At 51.7% G+C, this 24,295-nt stretch overlaps 1 protein-coding gene across 5 annotated transcripts in view; it reads left to right on the forward strand.

The window, feature by feature from the left end:
- Macroh2a1 (macroH2A.1 histone) overlaps positions 1–21,592 on the forward strand; it is a 63,027-nt gene extending 41,435 nt beyond the window's left edge. For 3 of the 5 annotated variants that reach the window (XM_021180005.3, XM_021180007.3, XM_021180006.3), the window contains exons 6-9: positions 4,650–4,749; positions 10,349–10,438; positions 11,290–11,464; positions 20,776–21,592. In XM_021180005.3, the coding sequence (XP_021035664.1) occupies positions 4,650–4,749; positions 10,349–10,438; positions 11,290–11,464; positions 20,776–20,941 (531 nt within the window). In that variant the 3' untranslated portion in view covers positions 20,942–21,592. Of the gene's footprint in view, positions 1–4,649; positions 4,750–6,277; positions 6,369–10,348; positions 10,439–11,289; positions 11,465–20,775 lie in introns of all 5 variants that reach the window. The other 2 variants (XM_021180008.3, XM_021180009.3) reach the window with 1 other exon arrangement.
- The last annotated feature ends 2,703 nt before the right edge of the window (positions 21,593–24,295 follow it).

Genomic DNA, 24,295 nt, shown 5'->3' on the forward strand with positions numbered 1-24,295 from the left:
GTGAAGACTTGCTGAGCCAGAGCCTAGAGTAGCAGCCGGCCCCGAGAACAGCGCTGGGCAGTGACTCGCAGCAGCCTGTCCACTCTTGTGGACGTCTGAACACTTCAGAGTGTGTGTACGGCAGGATGTGCCGACACCCATGCTCCCCAGGAGAGGTCCCCAGAATCACCCAAGACAGTAGCTGAGTACCTTAAGTCAGCTCAGCCCAGTCATGACACCCATATGAGGAACTAGAGTGATTCTGACCTTTCAGGAGCCCTCCACTCCTGTAGCCAAGGCAGAGGACATAATTCGGAAGCAGCCCTTGCAGGCCCCCTATTGACTTTGATGGTCAGGAGACAAGTTTAGTGTACAGTGCTGGGGGGGCAGAAGTCATAAAACAATCACAAGTGTCACACAGGCATACTGGAAACCTGGCTCGGACAGTAATTTTGGCTTGAGTTTTAGAGAACATCTCTGAAAGTGTACTTTAGAAGGGACAGCTGTGGCACCCTACTTTGTGCACCTCCTTTCCCGGCTGACAGTGAAAGCAATCCCTAAATACAGCAAGCAAGCTGGCAGAGAAATGTGATGCTGGGGCCAGAGCTGGTTGCTAAGCTACTTGCAGGAGGGCCAGCCCTGGGCTTAGGAGCCTGGGCTCTAATTGTTATTGTTAATGATGCATTTCAGACTGAAGTCTCAGGGGCAACCCCCTCATTACTCTGTGATTTCCATGTTCACACACATTGTTTTTCGCCTTGTGGTTGCACTGAGATGTGTGGCTTTTCCTAGGCCCTTTTAAAATCTCATGGTTTATTAAAAACAAGCAAACAGAAACCCCCACAGCAACAACAGCAAACCACTGGCAGTGTGTGCATCCACAGCTCTGTCAGCAGTGAAGGTTTGGCCCTCGGTAGAATATTTGAAGCAGTTGGGAAAGCAGGTTAGGGAGGGCAGAATCGAGTCTCCAAACCTCCCAAATGATCAGGATCATGGCAGCAGGGCTTCCCTTTGACCCATGCCACTTCTGAGGGTGAGAAGTTGGCAAAAGAGAGGGAACTATCAACCCTATCCCTCCATGCGAATCGCTGCCCAGCTTCTGAACCAGCACAGGGAATGCAGTCATCCTATGTGGCGCCATCCTGGCCTCAGGCAGCTTCTGGTTAGCCTTGTCTTTCTAAGGCACTGTTTGGCCAGAAGCTTACCATATGTTGGCCAAAGGCTCTGGGAAAATTTACACTAGGAACATGTGGCATAGGTACAGCCCAGCACAGATGTGAAGACAGGAGTGGCCTGCTATGGCTCCTGGGAAAGATGGACCTCATGAGGTGTCTAGGAAGAGCTCTGTTGAAGGCAACTCCCTTCCCCATTCCCTTTAGCAGGGAAGTGGACTTTGAGGCCAGGAAAAGAATCCACTTGATGTGGGTAACACAGGAAAGTGAGACCAGCCCAGGCATCCCTCTTCGTTGTCATGAATGGCACCAGAGTTTGACAGTTAAGAAAATCTTCATTACTCACTCACACGTCTTAAAATTTAATTTCTAGCCCGATTTTAAAAGGGATTGTACTATTTCCTTTAGCCAGCGGTGTCAGGTCAAGGTAGTAGATAGAACCAGGTCACTTTCCTCTTGCCATCGTTCCAGACACTCTCTCCCTCCCCCACCCCAGTAAGGCTGGACCGGCTTCATGCTGCTGGAATGCTAGCTTGGCCAAGACCCAGTTACTGAACCTGGCATCTATCTCCTTTAGTCCCACTCTAAGAGAGAGAAGATGTTCCCTGCAGCTCAAGAGTTGCATCTAATGGTGTTTGATGTTCATTGATAAATAGGATGTGACCACCCTAGGTGGCCTGAGTAGATAGCAGGTGTCAAGAGACAGGCCACCACAGGGGTGAGATCAGGGTGATAGGTTGCTGGCAGGGGAAGGACCTTGCAGTTTTCTGGGATAAGTCCCTTTCTTCCAACTGTCACCAAAGGGACACACTCTCACTCTCTTATTGGCAATGCCCCAGTGGTGTGTTCCTGCAGCAGCCAACTGGACTCAGAGCTGCACTAAAGTTCCCATGCTGTGGTATAAAACTGAAGTTTTTAATCTTCCCACAAGATGACAAAGATGTAATCACTTTACTCAAACACTGAAACCACTAAAGATCTTTCTCCTTCCCAGAAAATCAGACTATTGGGAATTTTCACAATTTCTGGCTGTCTGATTTGTGATTCATGTCCCTCTCCTCTGCCATACGCTGTGTGTGGTTGAATGCTCTTTGGCTGAGAGGTGACCGACACCAACCGACTTCTGTTTTGGCCCAGAACCTCGCGGTTCACTTGTGGATTACTAGATTGGTCCTTTCGAAGGCTGTGCCCACGTAGCCTGTGTGCCCTGTAGTCAGGGGTTTTCTTCTCTTGCCCATGGTCTTTTTCTACCTCACTACTGACCTTTGCCATTGGTTCAGCCTCCCCTAGCCAAGTTAGTTATCCATTCTTCTTTACAAAGACTGGCCCAGTCCTCTCCCCACTAGTCGTTGTCACACACTCTGTAGACCAGAGTATTCTCAATCTTTTCATACTTGTGTATATTCTATAAGAGCAGCATAGACTTATAGCCAACCCAGTGCCATGTTCTCAACATTGATGTACAAGCATGATGGACAATCCAATATTAGCCTCATGCTTACATGGGGGTGAGAGAGACTGACAGCCCTCCATTGGCTGAACTAGTACCAGTGCTAAGCAGCAGGCCTCCTGAGATGCCGTGGTCCTTGCATCTAAGAATGCTCGCCACTGGTGGCCAGAAGGAACGACAGGAAGGCCAGGAAGGACTAGGATTTCTCCAAGTAGCCAAGCTCTGTCTGCAGCTGCTTCCTGCCTCTGTCCAGCAAAGGCAGGGCACTCCAGTTTCCCCTGAGAGCCCACTTCCCTGGACCGAGGTGTCGCAGGCCACGGAGGGTCGGAGGATGCCTCCTGGCTGGTGGAATCACCCGGAGAATACATTTCCCAGACGTGCCCGTACAGTGAGAAAGAGTTTGAAGGGTTGACCCTGCATGACTTTTCAGCATCTCATCCTGTAGACACTTAGATGAGTGCTCGGCCATGCTGCACCACCAGAGGCTCTCTTCTCCACTTCCTCCTCTGCCTCCCTCTCTCCCTCACCAACCCCTTGCCTTTTCACAGAGGGTGAGTTTCTTGTTTGCTTTTCTGGTCGAGGGCATGGAATATTTTCTACGAACAGCATTTCCTTGGGAGCCCACCCCGCCCTCGCCCTCCTCCCAGCAGGAAGGCACAGCCAGGACCTGTGCTCTCCAGTGCACCTGCCTCTTGGATCAGGAGCCCCTGATGGGCAGGCAGCTAGATGAAGAAATCTGTTAGGCTTGTAAAGAGAGACCCCCAATCACCACTGGGTGCTAAGAGGAGGAAGCCCATGCGCAAAACTCTGGCCTTTCTTCTGTCTTTGAATCTTTCCTTGGTCAAATGACCACATTCATTTCTACCATTGCTTTCTCCCAAGGCAGGACTCTTAGTCTAAAGCACCTTTAGACTCTGAAAATCTAGCAGCTTTTCAGGACCAGAGGTTTGGGGGTGCATTTCCCTTGCATGTAATTTACCAGTTTTTTCTTTATCCCAAAATGGCTCCAGACGTTCAGCCCCTTGGGGCTTAGTTGCCAGGAGTTGTCCTGTGTCCCACCACCCTACCCCATGCCAGGACAAGGACTCAGCCGTGCTGCCCCCTGCAGGCTCAGGCCTAGGTCTGTGGGCTGCTTAATGCACTATTGATGTCACTGAAGAGGGAGCAACTTGACCAGACAGAGATTGTGAAGGTGCAAGTCTAGCCACACCTGAACCAAAAGAAAAGGAGGGAGTGGGGCAGGGCCAGGATAGCAGAAGCCAGCACCCGCTGCTCCTCATTAGTGACCAAGGCTTGCCAGGGCATCAGAGCAACAGGTGGAGAAAGGCCCATGACCCTTCAGAAAGACCCAGTTGATTGGGCAGACACAACTCAAGGTATTTGCAAGCCAGCCATCAGCCTCACTACAGGTTAGTGAGGGAGTCTTCCTGCTTGGGTGTCTTCCCGGGGATTACCAGAACTCCAGCATCATGCGAGTAGCGGGCATATAAAGTCAAGTGTTCCAGGAACAGGCAGTTCTCACTCTTTGTTACTCCTGACCAAGATGGGAACAGGGAGGGTCAGCCAGCAGCTGCACCAGTGAGAATAGTCCCCAAGAGCTACACACTCGCAGAACAATGGCACCTTGCAGGTGTCCACACAGCCAGCTAGCATTTCTCCTCTATTGCCCTAGGGCCTCCCTCACCCCTGAGCATCTTGCTTCTGGGTCCTGTCACTATGAAGTTCCTCTAAAGGAGAACCACCAGCTTTCTATCCAGGCCAGGGTGGCTTGTGCCCTTTCACCCTAAGCAGCATCTGCGGGTTCCGAACGCCCGCCTAGCTTGCTTCCCCTCAGTGCCCCGTAGCACGGGAGTCTTCTGTTTGAAGTAGACCCACACTAGCCAGTGGCTCCCTGTTTCTCTCTTCCTTCTCTCCTCCGTGCCCTGTGCACCGTGAGTGACCGCGAGTGCCCGCCACCTCGCCCTTGCCCCCGCCCCGCCCAGCCCATGCCCGCCCTCTGCACCTTGCCGGCTCTCCTGTTATTTCCCACCTCATGCTTCTCTTTTCAGCTGAACCTTATTCACAGTGAAATCAGTAATTTAGCCGGCTTTGAGGTGGAGGCCATAATCAATCCTACCAATGCTGACATTGACCTTAAAGATGACCTAGGTAATTGGGATGGGGTTTGGCACCACCAGCTGTCAGATGAGAACTTGTGGAACCCAGAATTTAGGCTCTCTGTCTGCCTAGACTCAAGCGTGGTCAAGGCAGAGCTCCAGTCCTCGGTTGACATTTGATTGTAGACCCTGAGCATTGACTCACTCTAGACCACTCCAAATGGAGACGGTCTCTTACATCTCCTCAATTGTGATTGGCTCCTTCCCCTGCATTGCAGACACGTCACCATCTAAATTCTCTTCCATAATGATCAGACTGACTGCTGGTTTCTTGGGGGGGATTTTAAAATGTGTATGTGTGGTTTTTTTTTTTTTTCCTTTTCCTTTATTTCTTTTTAAGCTGAAAAAGTCAGGTAACAACAAAACAACAGTTTCTCCATTTACCCTTTGGTTAGAACGGCACTCCACGTGTATGGAGGGAGGCGAGCTGGGTTTCAGAGCATAGAGCTGGACATCATTGATCATGGACCGGCTCCTGTCCATCAGCCTTCCCTAACCACGTGCTGTGTGACTGACCACCACCAGCTGCGCACACCATGTGGCTGGAGGCTGTCAGTCAGAAGGGCAGACATTGAGCACAGGCTGTCCCTCAGGCGGCCCACCTCTGCGCTCATGTTGAAGGCATAAGTGCCCCTGTGGGACACAACCTTGCCAGAGCACACAGACTTGCCGTATGCCTTTGGGGGTCTTAAACCCAGACCACGGTATATTCTGCATGCCTTCTGCCCTGGACTGCAGCTGCTCTTGTCCTAACTGCAACTGGGCTCTCCTCCAGGAGCCCACTCCCACCCACACAGACAGGCCACAGCAGCATGCCAGAAACAGACTGGAGCTCAGAGGTACCCGGTTGGGATTTGTTTCCCGCCTGCTTTAACCAGAGGCCGTCCGTAAAGCAAAAGGGCAGAGGCTATAAATGGCAGCAGCTCTGTCCAAAGTGTAGAAAAGAGAAAAGCATGGAGAAACCCTTCCACCCACTCACAGAACTGATACGACGCCCTATGCTGGTTCCTCGGCTGTCATTTGAAGGGAAACAAAAGCAATAGAAACCAAAGCCTCCACGTTGGCTGCTGCAGACGAATGGAGAAACTCATTGTTGTGGTTGGCCTGACAGTCCACGTTCTTTTCAAAGCAGATGCCATGTTTCTGTAGCCTCCCCATGCGTGGGGTGCCAGTGTTGTTCAGGCTTCTGCAGGGTGAAGCGGGGGCATTCGTTGTTTTATTTCTTTTAATCTTCGGAAATGATCTCATATGTGTGTTTCTCTTTTTCTTTTCTTTCTTTCTTTTTTTTTTTTTTTGGACTTGTCCTTCCAATGTTTAATTTAAACATGTCACATTTGATATTCCTCCTCCCGTCCTCACCCCCACCCACACGTGCGCACACTGCGTGGACTGATTGCCCCCTGGGCTCATATGTTGGAATCGACCAGGTAGGCCAGCCCTGCCACTGGGGCCTTAGTAAATGTGCCTGTGCGTGGGTCTTGGTCCAACACAGTTGATGTACATCTGTTTACCTGTTATAGTTGCAAGTTGTTCAGGCTGACATTGCCTCGATCGACAGTGATGCTGTCGTTCACCCGACAAACACTGACTTCTACACCGGTGGTGAAGTAGGTAATGCGAGCTGGGTGCTGCCGAGTGTGTGTGTGCATGCTCAGCCGGCCGCGCAGACAGCTTGATCCTCTGACAGCTACGCAGGCTGCATTCATGTCACGCTTCCAGCCGTCCTGACCTTCCCGGGACCTTCATCCCTGGGTTGTGAACTGGAGAGGTACAGCTGGCCGTCAGCCCTGTGCTTCCCGCAGCGGCCCCCTTGGGCACTTCTGGTTTGGAAACTGGCTCAGCAGCCACACATTTCTTTCTCTGCCTCATGAGGTGAGGTGCGGCTTTGTTGCAGACTGGGTCCCCCGAGGTGTCAGTTACAGGCTCTGTGCCCACCCAGCTTTCCTAATGTCAGGGGCGTGTCCATAGACACACGTTAAGGGGTACCCTTTCTAAATGTGTCCCCACGTGTGAGGTTTCAGTCAGATTGAAGGTGTTTATTTTATAAACAGAACTTGAGGAACACTGTCCTAGATGCAGGAAGCACTTGGGTCTCTCCTGGCAGCTGGTGCCCACTGTGAATCCAATGTGCTCAGCTGCTCCATGCCACTGAGGTATGCACAGGCAGGATGCTGAGTCCTGGAGCCGCAGATCTGCTGTGTGGGTTTGGTACTTTGGCACTACCCTGAGGGGTTATGTCACAAGGAGACATTCCCTGGCTAGAAGGGACCTGAATCTTAGCCTCACTATCTACTGGTTATTGGGCCTGGCCAAACATGTAATTTCTCCATGCCTCAGTTTCTCTACTTGGTAATGAGGCTTGTGTGAAGAATGGGCAGTGTACCTTGGTGTCTAATCCCGGGCCATGCTGCTGTTGGCCTCACTGTGGCTTGATATAGCTGTGCTGAGCCTGAGCAGTGTTCCAGAGAGAACAATAACATTCCTAGCCAGCTCCCAATCCTGTATCTCCCAGGATGAGGTGAGGAGTCCTGTGCTCTGGGTACAGATTGCTTAGGCCTAATGCCCAGTGTGGCACAGTGTCACTGACAGAGCCTGCTGTCACAGTTGCCTCGGACACTGTGATGTGGGCTGATGACTCCTGAACCCTTTGGGTTTCAGACATGATGGAAGTGGGCAGTAATGAAACCAGGCTGCAGGCAATTAAACCCCCTCCTAAGACGGTAGGCTCAGCCTTCATCCAGGGCAGTGGATGGAGGGGGATCTGTGAAGCTCCCTGGGCAACGTACATATCTCAGTCAGGCCCTGGGAGCTGCTGGTGGGGTGAAAGGCTCCTGTTTAGCAGAGTGGCCATGTGGGAAGAGATAGAAGTTTTGAGACAGGGTTACAGCCAGCTGCGGCGTGAGCAAGCTGTGGCCCCCACAGAGAGCCCAGTCCTCTCCAGACTGGGTAATGACAGTGCTGACACCTTATCCTGATGCACACAGAGATTGCTCTCTTCTGTGGCTCATAAGCAGTGTGGGCTGCAGAATGGGATCCCCCACATCCGTGTCACGGCTAGAAACCTCAGTAGGAGGAAAGACTGCACCAAGCGGGAATCCAGTCTTCCAAAGCCCACCTCTGCTTTCTCTGCCTAGAGATCCAGTCCAAACTAGTACTGGCCTTAGAAACCTGCTACAATCCCAAAACAGTAATCATCCAGATTCATGAATGGCCTCGGTCGCCTCCAGCTCCCACTCTGATGTGGGAGAAGGGGAAAGAGGAGGCTAGGGAGAACCGGCTGCACTTTGCATTTTCCGTGTGAATTCCTGAGTCCTGACTGCTGGAAGAAGGGATCCGAGTGCAGGAATGCCTAGCCCAGTGATTAACTTCTGCCCATCAACAGTTCTTTCTAACAGTGAAATAGACCACAGGCTGAGCCTGACATTTGTCCAAGCCTAAAGCTTTGCTTAGGCTGTTTTGAACACTGATACTTATGCCTGCTTTCTGAGCATGAAATAATGTTCTCGTTCTCATGGGAGTAACACATGGTTACGCTTGGGGGCGAATCAGCAGATTGCTTTACGATTAACCCTGAGGTTGAGCCTAAAATGCAAGAGCCTTCCTTATATTAAGAGTGTTGACAACACGGTTGAAAATGGGCCTGTTTCTTGTTAAAAAGTACACGTGTGTCTACATGAACATGTGCATACATATGTGTGTGTAGGAGTCAAGTCCTGACTGGGTTGATTGCCTGCGACCTAGGGTTTAGTTTGTAAGGTTGAGAAATGCATTAAGTGCATTCTTAGCTTGCAATCTCACTTCTAATTAAAGCAGTATTTAGTTATAAGTACAAAAGTTTGAAGTAAACACTCTTCCTAAGCTAAAACACCTTCAATTATAAAGCAGCGTATTCTTCTTGGGAAATGCTTTATATCTCACCTCTGTAAGCCAAGAACTGACTTTTTCAGACTGCCCAGTTCTCACCTAAGAATAGATTTGACAGAGAATCTGAGCCTTAGGCAGTAGCCGACGGACTATCTGTGCCTTCCTCAGATGGGTTAAAGGCAGGCTGACTCACGAACTGGTTGTTTTGGACCCCACACTCCTTTTCCTCGGCTGCATGGATATTGCAAGTGAACCTCTATCGGGGTCTCACATCTGGGCCATAGCCATGTCTGAGGGGTGAGTGAGGCCCTTGAGGCCCAGAGCATCCCCAAGACACACGGCACATCCAGCTGCTACTCGGTGCTGATGTTTGTACAGACATTTGGTAGCAGCAGGTGAGAGCCTCCGGAAGTGACTTGGGGACACCTGGCATAGAAAGCTCCTGCTGCTGTCACGGACGTAAAAGTGCAAGAGCATGCAGAGCAGCCGAGGACAGAGGAACCCAAGGCCCAGGCCGCACTTAGCTCCTGGGCAGAGGACTGCTTGCCATACTCATCCATGCACTGCGGGCTTCCCGCAGTGATGGTGGTGGCCCTGTCTTATCTGTGACAGTGCCCAGAGGATTGCCTTTTGCTCCCAGACACTTCTCGGGGTCAGTTCACCTCTTAGGAACATGCATGCACACAAGACAGGTTTTGCTAAGACAGGTCTGACCCGGGCTGGTACATTCCAATAGTCCTTGACCAACCCAGGCACACTTAGACTTTCCAAGACAAATGGTGAATCAATTGTAAGGGGATTATTTCATCCTTTCTGAGGAAAAGGATTTTTAAAAATTCACAGAATTGAGGAACCAGAGCTTAAAGAATACTAGAATCCTGTTCTGGCTGAATGTGACATCCTGCTGTTGCCACGAGTAGACTGCTGCCCATGGCCCACGTGAGCTATGGAGCCCAGAGCCCTCAGAGGTGCTGCTTAGCTCTGCTTTCATAGCAGGTCTCCTGGTTTCAGAGAGGCCTTTTAGCAATCAAGTCCTACACAGCCAGCCACCCTCTCGCAAGCTTTGTGCAAACCCAGTTCATCTTTAAACTCTGCTTCCGATGTTCCTCTCCTTTCCCTAAAACAATTCTGAATCATGAATGTAATTAAGAGAATACTGTCTGAATCCATTTTTCTTTTTTTCTTTTATTTAATTCACATATGACACCAAAGCTGCAAAATAGGAACTAAGCGTGGAGGGCCGGCCCAGAGGTGGCCAACAGGACACTTGCTCCTGGGCCTCCTTCCAGGAGTGCTTGGTAGGTGGAGCACATACTGCTCGCTCATGGACCTCCTCATGTGGGGCTTCTCCCCGAGATAAAACCTCAGCCGGCTCATTGGAAGCAAATGCCACCTGGTTTTGGTGCCCATGCTAACATGCAGGCCAGGCACACCTGCCAAGGTCAGATGCCCCCTTCATATCTCTGGCATCCCCACCCGAATTAACAGACACCCAGAGTGGGGGCAGCCAAAGGAGCCAGAAAGAACAGTAGTGCCTCGTGGCCACTGGCCGAGGGTAAATCCTTCTTAGGGGTCCCCTCCCTGACCAGCCAAGGCATAGATCCTGTTTTGCAGTCTTGTGAAACTGTAGCTGCTCAGGCCACGTAAAGTATGTAATCACGTGACATGTTGAGTGTCTGGGTGCTGCAGGCAGGGCGGCACTCTGACCCTGCCCTACCCTTGCCTAGGAAACACACTGGAGAAGAAGGGCGGCAAGGAGTTTGTAGAAGCTGTTCTGGAACTCCGGAAAAAGAACGGGCCCTTGGAGGTAGCTGGAGGTAAGGCGGGAAGGGTGCGCGCTCACTGGTGTGGCGCACGCGGGAGGAGCTGAGGACCAAGGGTGTGTAGCAGGGCCACTGTCGGCACGGTAGAAGACCTGTGAGCATGAGCACGCAGAGCGCAGCCCATACATTGTCAGCAGAGCTAAAGGCTCACGAAAACCACCTTCACATCTTATTTAGTAGCTCCTGTCTGCCTGGTGTCCCAATCTCAAATCCAAAGGATTTACAGAAGCAGAGTGTGACAGATCAGAGAGCCGGGAACAATCGAGGGTGAGGCTGAGCCACCTGCCTGCCAGCCTGCTTCCTTCAGGCAGCTGTCCTTTTAATGGGAAACATAAACACCCATTTCTTATGTGCCATGACCACCATTCTTAGTTAGAAAGGGAAAACCAAGATTGGCATGTCCATTCAATCAGCAGACAGTCCTGGAGATGTGTGGCTGGAACTGGCTGGTCCTGCAAGAAAGGGGAGAGTTGCCCCCTAGAGAGGCCATCTTGTTTGGTCACCATGGGCAGGATCGGGTCACACCGCCAGACTGCTGTGACCAGTGTGTAGGGCATCAGAGGTCCATCCCAGGTACTGACCAGCATTCAGTGGAGCTGGTGTGTAAGAGCCACTCTCAGGAGCACACCCTGCTTCTGGGGCAGAGGGGCTCCCCGACGTCCGCCCACAGCTCCTGGTTAGCAGTGAACTGGATGCTACTGTCTCAGTGGGCAGGTGCTTGAAGAGCAGTTTCCAGTTCCTGCAGGAGGGCAGCTGCAGTCTCCCATCTAGGGGGTCACTCTAGAGCAGGAGAGTAGGTGTGGGTTTGGCCTCTTGTGACATGTGTTTCTTCTTGTCCCTTCCAGCTGCTATTAGTGCAGGCCATGGCCTGCCTGCCAAGTTTGTGATCCACTGTAATAGTCCCGTCTGGGGTGCAGACAAATGTGAAGAACTTCTAGAAAAGACGGTGAAAAACTGCTTGGCTCTAGCTGATGACAGAAAGCTGAAATCCATCGCCTTCCCATCTATTGGCAGCGGCAGGTATGGGCACAGGGGTGCAGCGGCTGTGTCAGCCATGGGTGTGTTTCTGCAGTCGAGGCCCCAGATGGAGAGCTGTCACTTGATGCTGAGGCTGCCTCTTAGCAGAGTGCAAAGGTAAACAGTGGTGTGCTAGGACTGCAGAGTCGGCTCAGCGTCCACCTTGTGTGCCTTGCAGCTGTCTGTAACTCAGGCTCCAGAGTAATATGCTCTTGTCCTCTGCAGGCACCTATAAACAAACATATATACATGTACATTTTTTTTTTAAAAAATCATTAAAAGAATATGGAGGGCTGATGAAAAGTCAGAAATGTCTAAACCTTTGTGATAGCAAGTGTCACCACAGGGGTCTACAGACAGACAGACAGAGGGTCTTGAAGGGTCACTAAGACTCAGGTGGGTTCAAACCGGAGTGGGAATTCGGGGATAGTAAACGAACCTTAGGGTGCCCTACAAATCTTTGCGCAAGGCCTTTGTCTAAGCCAGGGTTTCTATTGCTGTGAAGAGACCCCATGATCAAGGCAACTCTTATAAAGAAAAAAACATTTAGCTGGGGCTGGCTTAGAGTTCAGAGGTTCAGTCCATTCTCATCATGGCAGGAAGCATGGTGGCACGCAGGCAGACATGGTACTGGAGAGGTGGCTCAGAGTTCTACATCTGAATAGGCAGGAAGAGAGAGTGACACTGGGCCTGGCTTGAGCATCTGAGACCTCAGAGCCCCCCCCACCCCCCCAGTGACACATTTTTCTCCAGTACAGCCACACCCACTCCAGCAAGGTCACACCTCCTCATACTGACACTCCCTGTGAGCCTGTAACAGCCATCTTTATTCAGACTACCATAGTTTACTTCTTGACTCCCATAGGCTTGTAGCCAGATCATAATACAGAAATACTCTTCAATCCAACTTCAAAAGTTTCCACCGTCTCTCAGTGTGAACCCTGTTTAAAAGTACAAAATCTCTCCTAAGATTCATGCACTGTCTTAACTGCAATCCCTTGTAAAAGCTCAAAAGGTAGATCATATAATTCATATACGGCACAGGATATGTATTACAATTCCAAACAGGAGCACAGTGAAGAAATACTAAACTTAAAGCAAGATCAAAACCCAGCAGGGCAAACTCCAGACTCCGCCTCTCCATGTGTGATGCCAAAGTGTTTTTCAGATCTTAAACTCCTCTCTGCGGTGTTGGCTTTGTTGACTGCAGCACACTTCTCTCTCCACACCGTTAGCAGCTATCCTCAGCAGGTGTCCCACAGCTCTGGCATCTCCAACATTTTGGGTTTTCCAAGGCAACCCAGGCTTCACCTTCACAGCATCACAATGGCTTCTCTAGGCCTCCATGCAGGGACACCCCGGCCCCAGGCCTGGCCTCAGTGGCTTTCCTTAGCCCTGGAGAGTCCACAATCCCTTTCTTGTGTCCTTGATTCTAAAGCCAGAACCATGTGGTCAGAGCTGCCAAGTACTGCTGCTGCTGAGGCTGGACCATGCTCCCTTGTTCAAGTGTATTTCCACCAGCTTTCTGATTTTTTGATGGTCTCCTTTAATATCTAAGCTTGGCTGTCTTAGAACTCACTCTGTAGACCAGGCTGGCCTCGAACTCAGAGATCCGCCATCCTCTGCCATCAGAGTGCTGGGATTAAAGGTGTGTGCCACCATGCCCCGCCCTAAGCTTTTCTTTCATTCCTTTTCACAAGTTGGCAGCTTAGCTGGGCAGGGCCTTGCTCTGAGGTCACCACTCCCTCTATTCCACTTAGCATCAGGCTTGTCTTTAATCTGTTTACACTTCCTGGTGCCCCTTTCTCCTCAAAGTGGACATTTTGTATCTCCCCTTGCTCAGCTTGCTCCTTTTCATTACAGAGTTGCAAAACTGTCAATCTACAACTCTTCAATTTAGCCCTAGGCAGATTTTTTTTGGACAAGGGCAGAAACCAGCCTCACTCTTCACCAAAATATCACAAGAACAGTCTCTAAGCCACATGCTAAATTGTTCTCCTCTGAAACTTCTCGAGCCAGGCCCCCACAGTTCTTCCATATTCTTACTAGATGGCCTGTTAAGCCCCTCTTAAAGCATTCAGCTGCTTCTCTCATCTAGAGCTCCCATTCTGCCAACAAGAATCCATGTGGTCAGGCCAACCACAGAAGTGCCCCAGTCCATGTATCAACTCTGTCTTAGCTAGGGTTTCTATTGTTGCAAAGAAACTCCATGCCTTAAGGAAGGCATTTAACTAGAGCTGGCTTACAGTTCGAAGGTTTAGTCCATTATCAGCATCATGGGAAGGGTGGTGGCACGAAGGTGGACATGGTGCTGAGAGGTAGCTGGGAGCTGTACTGGACTGGCAGGCAGCAAGAACAGAGTGAGTCACTGGGCCTGGCTTGAACTTCTGAAATCTGAAAGCCCTCCCAATGTGACACTTCCTCCAATGAGGACAAGCCTCCCAATAGTGTCACTCTCTATGTGACACTATGTGCCTGTGGGGGCCGGTTTTGCTCAAACGACAATAGCCCTCAATCCCTTTTGCTTTTCTTCCCTAGAATGCTTTATCTCCCATCCCATGGCTGTAGGTGAACATACAAGGTAGGGCTGAATGAATGAGCACTTAGGGCCGGCCCTGCCCCAGCTCCAGCTCCTTCCTGCCTGTCATGTACCCTAGATGTACTTAGGAGATCCACCCTTCAAATCAGACAGAGAATCAGGACAGTATAGTCCTGCCACTGAGTGTGGATCCAGGTTAGACCTAGCCATAGACCATTCCTTGAGAAGCCCATCATCCCAGTTTGAGGCTTCTGTCCCTCCTTTATCCAAGGCAGAATAGGGTAAGGGCATCGAGTAGCTGTCCTATATTATGCTGTCCTATCAGGCAGTCTCTGCCCTGTGGGCTAAAAGCAGCTCTTGCTCAACACTCCCTCCTGTTCTCATGAGAACTGTGAAGGACAGAGCCCATGCTCCCTCTTGGGCTGCACTAAGATCTCACACCTTCAGGCCCCACTGTGGTCAGGTCTCTCTGGCTGTTGCTGACTGACCCTGTTTCTCTGGAGCCTTTTGCTGTTCCTGACTGTGATGACAGAGGGAGCCCATCCCTCCCAGGCCAGCAGCTGTGGAAGATTCTCACTCTCTCCCCAGCCTACAGTGTTGAACACCAGGGGCTCCTTTGCCAGAGGTCCCTCACTCCCGTGTTGTTCAAATACGTAGTCTTCCTTGTATCTCTGGATGAAAGACCAAAATTAGCCCAAGATGAGCTTGAAGGATTACTGAGCAGACAGGAAAGCTCACACCTGTGCCTGCAGCTTGCTCACACCTGTGCCTGCTCACACCTGTGCCTGCAGCTTGCTCACAGCTGTGCCTGCTCACACCTGTGCCTACAGTTCACACCTGTGCCTGCTCACACCTGTGCCTACAGTTCACACCTGTGCCTGCTCACACCTGTGCCTGCAGCTTGGGCACACCTGTGCCTGCTCACACCTGTGCCTGCTCACACCTGTGCCTGCAGCTTGCGCACACCTGTGCCTACAGCTCACACCTGTGCCTACAACTTGCTCACACCTGTGCCTACAACTCCCACCTGTGCCTGCAGCTTGCATCTGTGCCTGTAGCTTGCTCACACCTGCAACTTGCTCACTCATAAACACAGTTGAACCCTCCCAGTGCCCTTTCCTTCTGCTGTGCAAGTACTGCAAAAACAAGTGTCTGCTCGTGCCACAGAACTTGTCACAGAACTGGATGTCGTATAGGTGCCAGGGCCCCTCCCAAAGTAGATTCAAGACCATTCTTTAACAGTGCTTCTGGATCAGAGCTTAAGCAGCCATACTTACTGCTCCTACCTCCCATAGAAGGTCAGGCCTTTGGCACTGTGTTGCCATGCTGTGTGACCTCTGGTAAATGAATCAGTCTCTCTGTTCTGGGCCTTCCCTAATAAGCGAGGCAGGCCGTGGAGTCTGCCCTTCTTCACAGATGGTTCTGAGGCTCGGTTAATTGATGCTTCGGATGCACTTTGATCTGCCCTGATGAAAGATGCTTCTGCAGAGCAGGGCTGTAGGACCTTTATTGGAAGTAATAATTTCACGCTCTTTCATATGGCTATTGGGAAATTCTTAATTGAAGCATAAAAGTCATTCTCATAAAAGAACATCTGTTATTACAAACTTATTTACATTTTTCACGGAGTAAAAGTTTTTAAAAATAATGAGTGGGAAGCTTTTAAAGGGCGGAATGCCAAAGGCAGCAGCACATGTGCGACTCCCCTGGCCACATCTGTCAGGCAGACCTCGTCCCCACAGCCCTGCAGACAGCTGCCCTCCCTTGCTCGCTCACTCGCTCGCTCGCTTGCTCTCATAGGGAAAGAATGGGATTAGATCAGGCCCGCCAGTAAATCACAGGGGCTGAGGGGAACGAAGCAGCTTGTCTGTGGCATCTGTGTCTCTGGCACAGAAGTTGGGGTGGAATGCAAACATGGGGTGGAGCTGGGAGCACTTCCCCCAGAGGGGGCTGCTGGTGGCCCCCGGGGAAGGCGGGGGCAGCGCTGGCCTGCTCCTGCCGCCCCAGGCTCTGACTAGAGGCAAGGAGACCCTTCCATGTGATCCTGGCCTTGGTCGCAATGCTAATACACGCCTTGTGCTGCTAGACTCGAGGGACCCCCTTGGGACAGCATGAGGTGACACACTAGTGTGGGGCTTAGAATAAACCCACCTCAGACTTAGAGCACAGACTCTAACACCCACCGTGTATGGACATTCACAGAGCTCCGGGCGCCACTAGACATCTCAGCTCCACTGTCACCCAGTACGGAGGAGTGCGCCTTTTCCTTTACTCGCTGTTTAACACTCTATACCTGCCCTCCGCTTTGTTGTCCTGTTACCTTCTCCTTGCTCAACACCCTAAATCTGCTCTCAACTGAGTTCCATTTCAAATCTCCCATCTGGGGAAGTTTCGAGTGACTGCTCCACTGGGGATCTCACATGGCTGGTGACTATCCCTCCAAAGCATGGCAAAGTTTTCATTCCCATCTCCTGCTTCTCTTTTCCTTGCCTTTGGAAAATTGATTACTCCTCAGTACTGGGTGACTAGATGACTGTTAACTTCAGAGGTCAAAGAGCCACGTTTAGAGGGTTAAGGCTGGCACCGAGGCCACACAGCTCATCCTTGGCTAAGAGGACGAGAGCTTGCTTCCAGGGCCCCAGGCTCTGAAGCTTGTCCTGTGGGGCAGGCTGGGCCTGCCGCATGCTGCATGTGTGTTCTCCGTGCCTAGCATCCCTGCCCACGTGCCCACTGCACTCAGACTTCCCTGGGAAGTGTTATAGCTCAGTGTTGTCTGAGCTACTACCAAGGACAGCACAGCAGCCGCCTGGACTCCAGTGCAGCTTTAAAAGAAAAGGAGAGACCAGAGCCCACCCTGAAGGCCTCTGGTCCTGCAGATGTTTGGAGGGCTGGGAGGGAGAGACTGGTCCCTGATTATTCTGACCTCTAGCTGTGGTAAACAGCCACCACCATCCTCAGAACATTCCTCCTTGAGCTCAGAGCTCTAGGCTTCTCTACCAGAAGTAGCCTTCGTATGGGGCAGCTTCAGAGAGTCAAGCAGCCATTCTAGTGCCACAGAGAATGTGGGAAGATGGTGGAGGCCTGGGGTTACCTGCATGGCACAGAGATCTAATCCTAGCAGAAGTGATGATACAGGAGGTGAGAGCCATGTCCCCACATTACCCAAAGCTCCCCTCTTCTCCCTCCAACACCGCTGCCCAGACTTCTCCATGTCTGGGTCTCCAGCTGGCCTGTTCCTCGCAGTGGCCCTTCCCCTCCCAGAGGTGATGAGTCTTAGCAAGACCTCCATAGGGAACCCCTGAGATCTCTTTGCACTCACCTAGGAAAGTGGGGCCACATGTGGAGAAAGGGTGTTCCAGATGCAGCAGGACTGACCCAAGGGAAGCTCACATGACTTTAGTGTATGCCAGGTATGGCCCAAGGCTGGTAGAACAGGGGACAGCGCTAAGCAATGGACTTGAGGTGCTGTGAACAAAAGGCACCAGTGAGAGGAGGGGAGTCTGGGAGGGGAGCACAGGTGAGAGGAGGGGAGTCTGGGAGGGGAGCACAGGTGAGAGGAGGGGAGTCTGGGAGGGGAGCACAGGTGAGAAGAGGGGGTCCGGGAGGGGAGCACAGGTGAAAGGAGGGGAGTCTGGGAGGGGAGCACAGGTGAGATCTGGGGGGTCCGGGAGGGGAGCACAGGTGAGAAGAGGGGGTCCGGGAGGGGAGCACAGGTGAGAGGAGGGGAGTCTGGGAGGGGAGCACAGGTGAGAAGAGGGGGTCCGGGAGGGAAGCACAGGTGAAAGGAGGGGAGTCTGGGAGGGGAGCACAGGTGAGATCTGGGGGGTCCGGGAGGGGAGCATAGGTCGCTGCAGTGGCATCACCCCCTCATTACAGCAATACTTTCGGGAGGAAACCAGTACATCCTGCACAAGGGCAGCTGGAATCCAAATCTAAACTCCAGAGCAGAAGCCCCAAGCCCTGAGTCTTTGATGTCCACCCAAGTTAGAGAAAACTGCAGAGACCTGACAAGACAGGAGTGGTGTTCACATGGGAACCAAGGCAGTGCCTGTACTCAGAAGCCTGTGCTGTCTGTGCCAGCATCCAGGTCTGCAGCCCTCCAGCACGGCTGGCCGCCATACACACTGGGTGGCAGCTCTCTGGCAAGCTGAGACCAGCGTTGCTTACAATGCCGACAATCACTCTGTCCTAGCTGTCTGGGGGTCTGGAGGGTGTAGTCTACCACCTTTAGAATGGTTCTGGGAGTCCGAGATTATCTCTAGTGGGCTTGAGCTGCACTCTGCTGCCTGATACACATCATCCTGTCCCACGTCTGACTTGACACAGAAGCCTGGGGCTTTCGGCTGCCCTGTCTCTCTGTCCCCGGGGGAAGGGCATGTACTCAGGTCACCCATGGGTTACATGATGGGGTAGCCAAGGCACAGTGTGGCTACAACTGCCCTCACCCTTGGAGCGCAGGGACAGCTGTGGAGTGTCAGCATCCCACGCATCTACTTTGTCACTGTACGCCTAACTAGGGCAGCCCATCTTGCTTTCTGCTTCTCCCCAGGGCCTGCTACTTTAGAGCATGGCTCCCACTCACCCAGCAGCGGGCCACAGTAGCAGAAGGATGTGCTGAGGTGGGCACTACCAGTACAAACTTCTCACCCTCCCTTTCCCACTCTGTGTACTCTGAGAGTCTAGATTAAATGAGTCCTGCCCCGCTGCCTACACGTAGAACATGGTTCCCAGCGAGAATGGCTGAAGGCCCGAGGGGCAGAAGTTCCAGGTCTGGAGTGCAAGACAGGCTATGTATGATGTCAGCACCAACCTCAGGTTCAGAGTTAGATCACAGGAGCCCTCCCTCAGCACCAGTCACATACCCCTTTCCAGGGCCACAGCTGAACCGGCTACAAGTGACCTGCTCACTTGATGCTCTTAGGAGTCTTAGGGAAATAGTCCAGGGCAACATGATCATCACATCACACATTTGGTGTGTGCCAGGCAGGGAGGCCAAGCACATCAGCTGGCTGATCACACAGGAGCACACAGCTGTGACCCTTTGGCTACCGGGAATTGCCGGAGGCCTTCCTCAGCTTGGCTCACCAGAACAGGTGTGAAGTGAGGCGGGCGGGCTTTCAGCAGCTGAGCCTGGCACCGGTGGACGAAGGGCCACACCTCCCCTTGCGGAGAACAGCTCCTCGCACTTCTCAGAGCCCATCTATCTATCCAGGTTATGCCTGAAGACTGAGGTCTTCCTTCCCCAGCTACTCTCTCTGTTCCCCGGGCCTGAGAGCGGACTCCAGCAGGATACACACAGTTGGCTGTGGGCTGCACCACTGGAATGCACTCTGAGCAACAGATTGAGCATATCTCCTCCAGCAGTTCCCACCCAGCCTACTGTGCCAGCTGCCCAGTGCCCCGCGGTTCCCTGACTTCTGTCATCATGTCCCCGCTGTCCTCCAGCTTAGCTAGGACACCAGTCTCATTCTGGAAAGTCAACCAGACTGGAACTCCAAGCAGAGCTGTGTGTAGAGGGGTCCTGAGCCTGTATCACACCCCCACGGTGGCCCTCTAAGAATGCTCAGTGGTCCTGAGGCATGTAGTTCTGCCCTGGTCCCGGGTCTCCCAGGTGAAAGCAGGGTCACAAGAGTTTTTTTTTCTGTGGCCATGTGATGCCTTGAGCATCAGCAGCTGTGGAGAATGTGGCTCCCCGGGTGGGTCCGTGTCACGGGCACAGTGCAGAAAGCCGGGGGTGCTGTGACCACATTGTCATCCCATAGAAGACCAGCCAGAATGGCAGGCAGGCGAAGGACCGCAGACTGCAGTGAGTGAGCAGAGGCATACCTCTGAAAGGTGCTCCGAGCATAGCTTCCTTCCCATTAGTGCGCGTGCAGCATTGAACCAGGAGCTGGCTCGGGCACACACGGACCCATCCATGCTGAGCTTCCACCCAGGTTGTGAGTTCACATTCTGGGCCCCTTGTGACATTGATTGTCACACATCAGTGGCGGGATACTGACTTGGAGACTTCAGTGATAACCCGAAGTCAAGGTTATCCATACGTGCCCCAGAACTCTGCTCTGCACCACAGCGCCTGCCCTGCCCTTTGCTGTGACACCAGCTGATGCAGTTTGGAGACAGGTCTCTGGACCCATGTTCACAGATGCCTGGGTACTGCCTGTCCCCCACCTTGGTTCCGTCTGGATGATCTACAGTGTCCATACTTTTGGTTTTGAATGAGTTGAGTTTGTTAGGCATGCAGTAAGCAGATATGAGCACAGCAAGCGGCAGAGAGACCAGGTTGTGTTACACTGACAACATCCAGCAGAAACGAACTCTAGAAGCCTAATGGAGGGGGAGAGAGAGCATGCATGAGCAAATGCAAACGGACTCGTAGATATCAAAGCAGTCAGCAGTGACCTGTTGGGGGAAGCCCACCAAGCAGTGCAGCTGCAGCTGCAGCACCGAGTTCTGAGCATCGCCCGGGCATGAGCAGACAACTTTATACTGCAGGATAACAGGAACCTTGCTGGCTGTCTGCTCCTTCCCCTTGTGTCAGAGCCAGTCTGCCTCGAGACAAGGAGGCGAGGAGAACACCTGAGATAAGGGAGGTCACATTGTAGAGTTCAGTTCCCACGTGCCAACAGCACACGGCAGTTCTCTAATACACCTTACCCTGCGCCGACTTTCTTCATGCCCATGTGAGCCCAGTGTGAGGACCCCGCAGGGGAGGCCCGAGGTGGGCTCTCACCATAGACGCCCCGAGCGCTGAGCACTGTGTTCTCTCCTACAGGAACGGGTTCCCGAAGCAGACAGCAGCCCAGCTCATTCTGAAGGCCATCTCCAGCTACTTCGTGTCCACGATGTCCTCCTCCATCAAAACTGTGTACTTCATGCTTTTTGACAGTGAGAGCATAGGTATCTATGTGCAGGAAATGGCCAAGCTGGACGCCAACTAGGCCAGTGATCCCTAGAGCCAGCACATGTGGTATCCCCCACCTCCAACTGGAAAGAAAGGAAAAAAAAAAAAGAGAGAGAGAGAGAGAAAAAAAAATCCCCTCGCCTGGGACTCCTGTCCTCCTCAGTCCTGCTCACCTAGGGAAAATAAGGTTTTGGTTTCCGGTTTGATTTTTTTGTTTGTTTGGTTTTTTTTGTTTTTGTTTTTGTTTTTTTTTTGGCCTTCTACAATGTTTTCTGTTAGCACTGATAGCCGGCATTGTCCTTGTTAAGCACTGCTTTCCAGACCGTGTCTGACTTAGTCAACCTAGAGGATTTTATAGTTTCACTCTTAACGAAGTCCTGATTAACACGGAGCAGCAGAGCAGCGGCCCCTCCCCTGCGTGGCGGCAGCAGGAAGCCCCGTTTGTAATGTGCGCTGTGCTGCTTTACCGTACACCCAGTGGCATTCTTTTTACTATAACGGTTTTTCCCCCCCTCTCGGAAGAGAAATCATAAAATTTGCAACAGACCTCCTAACTTTTGTTTACTTTTTTGTCTTAACGATAGATTTGAAAATGAAAAATGTTAAAAAGACAACGGGATCTGTTGTCCTTGTTATATTTGCAATCTGAAATTTGTGTGAATTGATTTAGTAAAATGTTAAACTGTTACGACGACTGGCCGTGTCTTGCGTTACTGTGTCCTAGGGACACAGGTACAGGCAGCTTACACCCAGGAAGCTCCCGGATAGACCCTGTACCTCGGCAGTTAGGTCAGACATCTGCTGGCCCTAGGGGTGTGTAGGAAATTCATGTTGGAAGCTTCAGTTCTCCCGAGTGTGGTTGGGCTATCAGTTTCATCTCACAGAGCAGGTACCCAAAGCCACACTGATGATAAGAGTCTTATGCAGAGATCAAGGTCTTGGACTCTGGGCCAGATATCTCCTGGCCCCATCTGTCTCTAACTTGTGGCTGGGTTCTACAGATAAAATTCAGGCCATGAACCTTCTGCTGGTCTACATTTGCTAGCCCCCCCGCCCCCCCCCCCCCAGGAAGGTCCCTAGCAAGAGGGTCCCCAAAGATACTCTGTCACTGCCGAGGTCATGGGCACTCGTGATATCATCTAAATTTGCCTAAAAGCCCAGAAGCCTTCTCGTATGTCCTTGGCAGGTGTCTGTCTAGAAGGGTAGGTAGAACCAGGGAGGAGGACGAAGCGCACTCCAGAGCATGGACCTATGTACAGCATCTCTTCTATGCCAGCTCTGGTGGTACATGCCTTTAATCGAAACTTGGAGGCAAGGGCTGGTAGAGCCCTGTGATATAAAAACCAGCCAGGGCCACACAAACCGTGTCTCAAAAAACAAACGGATTTCCTTTCCTCAGGGAGTCTGACGAAGTCTTAGCAGTAGCCACAACCACCTCCAACTCAGACCTGAGTGACACTTTCCTAGCTTCCGGCTCCAGAACCCTTTCTTAACCAAAGCAGTGCTAGGTTTAGATTGCCTCATAGGAGCTTCATTTGGCCTTGGTTCCTCCAAGAGGGAGCACCTTAAAACAGGGCTCGGACTTTCCTAAGGAGTGTACGCGATCCCCAAGAGCACGGCTCTAACAAGTAGCAACCCCCCAACCCCCCCCCCCCCACAAGGGCACGAGTAGACACTACTGTTTGCTGGTGGTTTGGACATGTGCTGTGTGCCAGGCACAGTAGTGAGTACTTCATAGGCAACGATGCACGGGCTTCCTTTCCATCACATAAAAAAGCAGGCCCCATTGTTAGCTGTGAGCCAGCTATCTAGTGACAAGATGCTGCCACCTATGGACAGACCCTGTCACTGATCACTCTGACAGCCCATCTGGCCTTGGTGGCAGTTCTAACTCGGAGAATGAGACATCCCAAGGCACCTATTGAAGTGTGTAGGAGGAGTCCAGGTTTAAATGACTTGTGCTCCTCCACCTTTGAAACAATTCCAGTCAAGCAACTGGTAGAGTTTTTGAAGACCCTCCACTAGATGTCGCCCAAAGGATTGGGAAGGGACTGGGGAAAAAAGGGGGCAGCCAGTTTCTGCTCTTTCTTGGCAACAGCACAAAAGAATTTGTTACAATTCTTGGGGTTTCCAAAAATCACCTAAATGGTTCTAAACTTTGACTGTCCAGTGCACAGTGGTTGCTAGATTGCACCTGCAGGGAACCTCTCAAAGCATGCGTCTCTCTCCACTCGGAAGACCATGCTTGAGTTAGTAAAACGTCCACACCAAGTTCTGTGAAGGGACACATGCCAGCGTCCTCCTGCAGCCACAAGCTGCTGGGTTAGTGACAGCAAATGCCACAGAACAGAGTCCTCATCTCCATCCAGAATCTAAGGCCACATACCCTTGGATTCTACAGTGGCCCCAGACACTTAGGAAATACTTTCTCGGTTTTTTGTTTGTTTGTTTGGTATGAGCGTGGTATACGTGCACATGTGTGCCCTTATCTATGGAATGACAGCCTCTAGCCCTGGAGCTAGGCCGGCTGCCAACAAGCCAGCATGATCTGTCTGCCCTGCCACAGGGCTGGTGGCATAGCTTCATGAAGCCACACCTGCCTTTTTTTTTTTCTTTTTCTTTTTTTCCTTTTTTAAAATATATCTTGTGGATGCTAAGAGTTTGAACTCCGGTCCTGACATTTCCACAGCAAGCGCCAAGCCATCTCCTCCCCTCCCCTGACCTGTTTCTGAAGAGCAACCCGTGCTCTGAGCAGCAGGGCTCCACCCTGAGTAAGTCCATGGTTTTCTTAATAGCTTCTTCCATGAGCCTTCAAATGGCCTTTGGGATGTCACAGAGACCACAGCTCCAACTGAGACTGAGTTAGCAACAGCAGCTGCAAGTATCCCCCCTCACACACATACACCCCCCCACACACACACATCCTTCCCCTCCCTCCCCCATCCTTCCCCCTGCTTCTCATGGCAAGCCTAGGAGGATGGTAACGGTCTTTACATGTAGGGAAACAGTGGCTCTAAGGGGAGCTAGGATTCGAACCCAGCTCCACATGACTGTACAACCAGAGCTTTCTCAGGACGTACTTCCCTTTGGTATCAGTCCAGTATTTTGCACCGCCCTTGTCTGCCCACTGGTAGGGCCTGGGTGATCAGCCTGGGGGCCATAAACAACTCAAGTGTATGAAAGAATCAAAATGTATACTGAAGGAACTGGAGAGGTGTTCAGTGACTAAGAGAGATTCTTCCAGAAGACCCAGGTTTCATTCCCAGCACCCAATATGGTAGCTTAACTGTCCGTAACTCCAGTTCCAGGGGGATCCAACACCCTCCTGGCCTCTCTGGGTACCACACACATACATGGTACAGACACAAATGCAGGCAGGCAACAACACACC

This window comes from Mus caroli, unplaced genomic scaffold (genome assembly GCF_978045245.1).
Source record: "Mus caroli unplaced genomic scaffold, Mus_caroli_1 scaffold_15, whole genome shotgun sequence".
Classification (NCBI taxonomy): Eukaryota; Metazoa; Chordata; class Mammalia; order Rodentia; family Muridae; genus Mus; species Mus caroli.